The sequence below is a fragment of the Oryza sativa genome, chromosome 8 (genome assembly GCF_034140825.1).
Source record: "Oryza sativa Japonica Group chromosome 8, ASM3414082v1".
Classification (NCBI taxonomy): domain Eukaryota; kingdom Viridiplantae; phylum Streptophyta; class Magnoliopsida; order Poales; family Poaceae; genus Oryza; species Oryza sativa.
In genome coordinates this window covers 18,811,474-18,817,859 of record NC_089042.1, presented here as the reverse complement: position 1 = coordinate 18,817,859, position 6,386 = coordinate 18,811,474, and the positions used below count along the sequence as shown (strand labels likewise).

The window sequence follows — 6,386 nt, the reverse complement described above, 5'->3', positions numbered from 1 at the left end:
CAGCGATAGATCATACTTCATCGACGCCATCGCGAAACCCTAATATGAGAACAAGCTTTGATACCACTTGTTAGGGAACGATAGGCGAACAAACGATGAAGAACAATAGATCAATCACAGAAGACACGAGATTTAATGTGGAAAACCCTCTCAGAACAGGAGAGAAAAAACCACAGGCGCCAGCCAGCAAAATTATCTTCACTATATGTGAGGTGAGGTTATATCGCCGCACGGCGGCTTACAACAGGTATATATATATATGTGGTGGAACCCTAAAAGGGATGATGATCCACTCCGCTACGGCAGAAGCTGGCCTTTATTAAGTACAAATGAATTTGGATCGCAACTAACATTCTTCTTCTTCCCCTTGCGACGGCGTCGAGGCCGGTGCCGTTGTCCCCCTCCCCTTCCCCTTACGGTGTCGTCGGGACGCGTGGCGCGTCGGATTCGACGTCGATGTCCCTCTCCGTCTTCTTCTTCCTCACCTCGCGGCGGTGGCTGCCGGCGGCGCCGGAGCTGGTACCCCTCTTCCTTAGTTATTTGCTAATTTAACAAATTTTTTTTTTGAAAAAAAATGTGTTGTTTTGCAGAGCGGTGAGCACGCCGAAGCTGCAGCCGTATCGATGCGGCGGCGGCAGCGGTGGGAAGACGGTGGGGAGGTGGCTGAAGGAGGGAATGAGAAGAAGACGGGAGGAGACGCGTGCGCACAACGCGCAGGTCCACGCCGCCGTGTCGGTGGCAGCGGTGGCCACCACCACCGCGTCCTCCAGCAGTGGCAGGGACGACCGCACTGCGCGCACCAACATGACCATTCCGTCCGCGGCGAAGCTGTTCCCCGCCCAGTGCGTCGAGGCCGCCGAGTCCCTCGGTGCCGAGCGCGACCACCTCACCGCCGCCGTCGCCTTCACTGTCAGCGTCCGCCTCCCGGCGACATCGTCACCATCACCGCCGCCGCTGCCAATGGGGCAACGGTTCGCCCTCGCTGTTCCACCCATTCACATCATCTCCATCGAGGCACCGTGATTGATCTTGTTCTTGATATCTGAACGCAGCATTGAGAGGCGTGGCGACGGTCAAGGCGAGGGCGTTCAGGGACGTGTGGAACGTGGCCGCTGTGATCCCCGTCGAGAAGAACGCCATCGCTGCCATCAACCATCACCAACACTACAAACACAACGCCCAGAAGCAGCAGCATCACCACCGCCACCGTGGCAACGGCAGCAACACGAGCAACAGCTTCGGCGACGACGACGACGACAACAACTTCCTCACCATCTGCAGCCAAGAACTCCTCGCCCGTGGCACCGACTCCTCAAGCGCACCCGCAAAGGTAACCTACCCAAACACCATTGATCATTTGCTATTCGATTCAACAAAATCATTTCGAGTCAGCCGAAGCGCTTGGTCAACATGCCACATTCGAAGGTTTTCACTCTGTTCGATTGGCTCATGATTTTGTTTCATTTCCATTTTTGTTTCCCATTCGAAGGTTTTCATTTTGTTTTGTGGAATTTGTTGTTTCGAATCCTGTCTGCTTGCCCCTAGATCTCGAGCTGCAAAGTTTGTGCGGCCAGGAGCAGGTACACATCGGGAGTGACCGATTTACTCCTTTTGCATTTTTTTTCATGGGATGGCGGATGGATGGAGCAATGGATCTCGGCGCCCCTGACCCGAACTGAATCTAGCACACAGCAGCTCAAAAGCGATCTGCATCCCGTGGTCCAAGCTCTGATCTATGCGTGGGTGATGAGCCCCATCGAGCTTCTGTTATTCGGACTCGAAGCTCTGAATTATTTAGGGAGGTTTGAACCGCCTTTTTGCTATTTGCTGCAACCTGCAAGTTCTATAAATTTGTGTTCAGTCATATTCTTGTTCTTGACCACTTGAGTCTTCTTATGCAGTAAAGTAGCACAAATCTGTCCATGATAATCTTTTTAGTGAGTTTTCCGTTCAGGAGCTTTGATATCCTGCTCTGTTCAACAAAGCAACTAAAAATGTGCTGCTCTATTCATAATGAATCCATCCTAGGAATTTTGGGGCTCTAGATTTCCACTATGTTGTTCTGAAAAAATGTTGGTGTGCTTGTTGCTTCTCATTCCCTCCGTCATTTATACCATATTAGTAAGTTTTGTCAGAAACATTTGATGGAGTAGCAGGTTTTTGAAAATTTCTGGTTCGACAGGGCAACTCAAATGTTTTCTTGTGTTGATTTTGTTTTTGCCATATAAGAGTAGCAATCTTTTCAAGTATTATTTGCAGGATGGTTATATGAGAATCAATCAATTGTTTTTTTTTACTGAAACGCCAAACTCTTCCCTTCAGCCCATCTGAACGAATTTTGCTCGTATATGGCCTTTCTGACGATATGTACGTGGTATTTTTTTTTACTGCATGTCTATAAATTTTTAGATACCCACGAGTGTATACGGTGTACCCCTGATATATCTGTGATATTACCCTAGAAAAAATAAAGAGATATCTGTGATATGTCCTGATTTTGTTGAAGAAAATGATGTAGCAAATGAAGAGCACCGGGTGATCGAGTTCGAGTGCAGCATCCATAGAGAGCATTGACATGTGAACCAAAGGGCATCGCTAGCCTCCTCGCCACCGTCGCCTGCCGTCGCAACCGCTTCGCCTGACCAACGCCGCCCGTCACCGGCATTGCCTGCAAGGCTGTTGTGATTTTGGCAGAAGAGGGGGCATGGATCATGTCACTCTTCACTGTAGCTGTTATTAGGAGCAGAAAACTGAACAAGATTCAGAGATGGTTTGTAGATGTGTGTGGTGTTTATTCCTCTTTTCTTTTTTTTTTGTTTTATGTGTCATGTAAGAAGTGTCGTTTTGTATCTTCTTATCTTTTCCGTTGTCTCTGATTTAACTTGAGGGGTTTGGGCAATGGGAATACAGACGGACAAGCATCATCTACATTTGTAATATGTGGTGTCTGCAGGGAATCATAACTTCGTAAGTGATTTTGCTCTTCCAGTAATCATGGTTTCACTCTATTATTGACAAAAACATGGGGCGAATTCTTACAGATTTTGCCTAAAAATTGAATTCAGCATTTTTTTTCTCAAACCTGGTTATTTTGCTGAGCGGTTTCTTGATTTCTACAGGCTTGATAAAGCCTATAACTGCGGTAACTTAGCTACTCCCTCTGTTAACTAAGTCAAACGCTTTGATCATTAATTTTTTAAAAACCTTGTTTAATTTAAGTAAGATGTGAATTATATATTGTAAAAGTATTGTTCATGGTGAATCTAAAACATAGATCTTACGATTTTTAATTAAGTTGATTTTTAGGAATTGATGATAGAATATACAAGTGTTTTATTTAGAAAAAGTTAAAACAACAAGTAATTTGAAACAGACAAAAGACTTTGTTAGCATGTGAACTTATTTAAATGTTCTTGTGTTTTTATTGTCATTACCAATAGTCTGTTTTATGTCTATTGTGTTCAATGATACCACAAGTGCAGCGCGGCGTGAGCCGCGCCAGCCCATCTAGTATGAATCAAATGGTGATAGTTACCTTCTTCATCCTTAAAAAGCAGAAAATCTACACATCATTTTTGGGCACAGATATGGAGTACAATTTTATTTACAGAAGGAAAAGCCGATCTTTGGTAGGACACACCATTAGCAAATCATGAAAATGGTACTCGTGTACATTTTTATTTACCAAGGGAAAAGATAGTCTGTATTTCGGCATTTCCATTCTAATACACTTTTACTTATTTGCTCAAGAAACGGTAGCAACCTGAGCTGTAGCCGCGAGCAGAAATCAGAGTAGATAGCTCTTGAGTATAGTTATGTGGTTTTTGCTTTTGCCAAGGCCTTCTTCCGCTGGGCGATCAAGTAGCGAAACAAGCGTGGATATACTGCACTCATCCAAATGAAACAACAACGCAGTGTGTTATCAAATCCTAATTGTTTTCATTTCAGAAATTCCTACAACTACCTTAAAAAAAATACTCCCTCCGTCCTTTAATATATGACGTCATTGACTTTTTACATTATATTTGGTCATTTGTCTTATTCAAAAAATTTAAGTAAATATTTTTCTTGATTTAACACTAAATGAAATTTAAGCATTATTTATATTTTTAAGATTTACACAAAATTTTTGAATAAAACGAATGATCAAAACTTGTAACAAAAATCAACGGCGTCATATATTAAAGGACCGAGGGAGTACTAGGTTGTAGCATCAATTACTAAATGAAGTACAATCCCATGGAAACACTACCTGGGGCATACAAAACCATGAAAAAGATAGAGGCATAGAAGTAGTTGAAGGAGAAATTCCATTTGTTGGGCATCCTAAGGCAGTATTTCCCAGATGCCTGATATTGCTCATGCAAAAGAAGAGCATTTAAACAAGATTTGTTATGAAATGGAGGCAGAGATCTTCCTTTCTAAGTTATTTAAGTTACCTTCATGAAAGGAAGAACAATGTAGATTAGGCCAACCTCACTAACCGTACCAACAGGAAGGCATACTATGAAGGTGCTGTACCTGCAAAGTAATTAGTATGGAAGTAACAGCAGCATATTTTTAAGAGAATTCGCTGAAGTTTATGCTACATATTATGATTTGTTTACGACTAGAGCCAACCTAAGCCATAAGAGCCAGGAAGGTGTAAATCCAAATGACTCCTTCATGCCATAGAAACAATATCTGGTAACCTGCAAGGAATTAGTAATTTTTTGTCTACAAAGTCATGCTCTGAAGTGAAGAAAATTTCATAATATTTGTTCAACTAAGCTCAACACAGGAACTTTCAAAGCTTGGGATTTTCTTTCAGGAACTTCAACAACTACTGTCATTTCAAGAAGCAGAACTATAATAAAATTGCATCCGAAATCCATGATCTTCCAAGTGAGTAATTTGGTGAGAAGTTTTAGGAAGTAACATATACCTCAGTGATGCACCAGCTTATGAGCAAGGAGGTAACAAAAATATGAGTGTGTGTCTGCAAAACATGTGGACAGTGATTCACCGATATTGTTTATAAATAAAACAATTACTTGATTAGAAGTTAAATACATGAAATAGGAATCTAGGAAAAGAACACTATTTTGTCCTTCTCCATGATGTAATTGCATCCGCTTCATTACTTAAGCAATTTCTGTAGCTTCGGTTTGTCCAATGCCTACTTAGAGTCATTTTGATCATAAATGAAAGTATGGGATATGTTCTAATAGCTGCAACATTACCTAACATCTATGTTTCATCATTCTAAGAAGTGCTTTCTAATCCAAAACTTGTTTTTTAAGATATAAACCTTCTTATAACTTGGAGTAAGGTCCTGATATTACCTCAGGGAAGCTCCACAAGATGCCCCAGATCATGAACAACCTTCCAGTGATTTGTGGAATAGTAGAAGACACTGGAGACCTCACCAACCCTTATTACTTATTATTTTCTTTATAAAGAAAGAGGATATCTCACCTACAATGGAGTGAAGAATCTGCACTACCAGCATCACCATCACCAGGCAAACAGCAAAACATAAAAAGTTTAGCGCCTCTCAATCTCCATGAGCAATGAAACAAAAAAAAGTTGTACAGCTGCATTCAAATTTACAGTTTTACTACAACAAAGGCAACAAGAGAAAAAAAAAAACAAACCTCCATGATGGCAGCAGTCTGCGCGAACAGCAGATGCTGCTCTACGGCAGCATAGACGGCCTCATATCCGTTCTCCAACAATGCCAATATCATGGACCACGACACCTGAACCCTGCATGATCCAAATCAAAGATCCTCGATCAAAACAACACCCTGTGTACAATCCAAGAATTGGCCAGCAAAGAAAGATGCTAGAAGTGAGATCGATATTCATACACAAGTCAACAAACAGCAGGCAGTAGAACTGACCATCCGATGAAGACAATCCAGTTGTAGAAAGAGAGGTAGAGCCTCCGCATCACTGACGCATTCCCTGCCATTGCAGAGATATGCGAGATGGAGGAAGACGTCGGGATGGTGGCTAATGGCTTTGACCGGGATACTCTGTTCCACCAATCGATGTGCGAGAGCATCACACTGTCGCAGCATCAGAAGCACCAAAATATACAAGTTTGAGCATATCTTATAGAAGCTTTCTCCGGGCACGATTTGATTAATAACCATATAATTTGGATCAAATCAGATTAGCAGCGCACAGTTGGCAGTTAATGCTACTGCAACAGCCAGCTACCCCGCCATCCATGTGATTAAGACATTTCGTCACAACAAACACTATTAAAAATGTTTGTACGAGACCCTCCGTAGATTATAAATGGACCTGAAAAATCGAGAGGATATTTTCGTATACGGTTTTTTAAGAGGCTGGCTCGCATGAAAAAATCGATTTTCACATGCAAAAATGAGGTCATC

General features: G+C 42.3%; 1 protein-coding gene and 1 non-coding gene across 2 annotated transcripts; one reads left to right on the top strand and one right to left on the bottom strand.

Moving 5' to 3' along the window:
• The first annotated feature begins 329 nt into the window (after positions 1–329).
• LOC9268342 (uncharacterized) lies at positions 330–2,988 on the top strand. Its single transcript, XR_010734757.1, has 3 exons — positions 330–519; positions 591–971; positions 1,053–2,988. It is a non-coding gene; the product is annotated as an uncharacterized protein (transcript).
• Positions 2,989–3,525: 537 nt separating this feature from the next.
• Positions 3,526–6,125, bottom strand: LOC9272625 (very-long-chain (3R)-3-hydroxyacyl-CoA dehydratase PASTICCINO 2A-like). Its single transcript, XM_015793607.3, has 9 exons — positions 5,886–6,125; positions 5,637–5,748; positions 5,458–5,476; positions 5,325–5,413; positions 4,925–4,978; positions 4,621–4,691; positions 4,440–4,521; positions 4,253–4,349; positions 3,526–3,884 (listed from the first exon to the last, which is right to left on the bottom strand). The coding sequence occupies exons 1-9, from the start codon at positions 6,047–6,049 to the stop codon at positions 3,814–3,816; spliced, it is 759 nt and encodes a 252-aa protein (XP_015649093.1). The 5' UTR covers positions 6,050–6,125; the 3' UTR covers positions 3,526–3,813.
• Between the last annotated feature and the right edge of the window lie 261 nt (positions 6,126–6,386).

Excerpts from the sequence above, each read along its gene's own strand:
- LOC9272625 (XM_015793607.3), bottom strand. The coding sequence starts at position 6,049 with ATGCTCTCGCACATCGATTGGTGGAACAGAGTATCCCGGTCAAAGCCA. Across the intron at positions 5,749-5,885 it reads TGGATTGTCTTCATCGGATG|GGTTCAGGTGTCGTGGTCCA; the intron begins GTCAGTTCTACT and ends TGGATCATGCAG. Across the intron at positions 4,522-4,620 it reads TCCTGGCTCTTATGGCTTAG|GTACAGCACCTTCATAGTAT; the intron begins GTTGGCTCTAGT and ends ATTACTTTGCAG.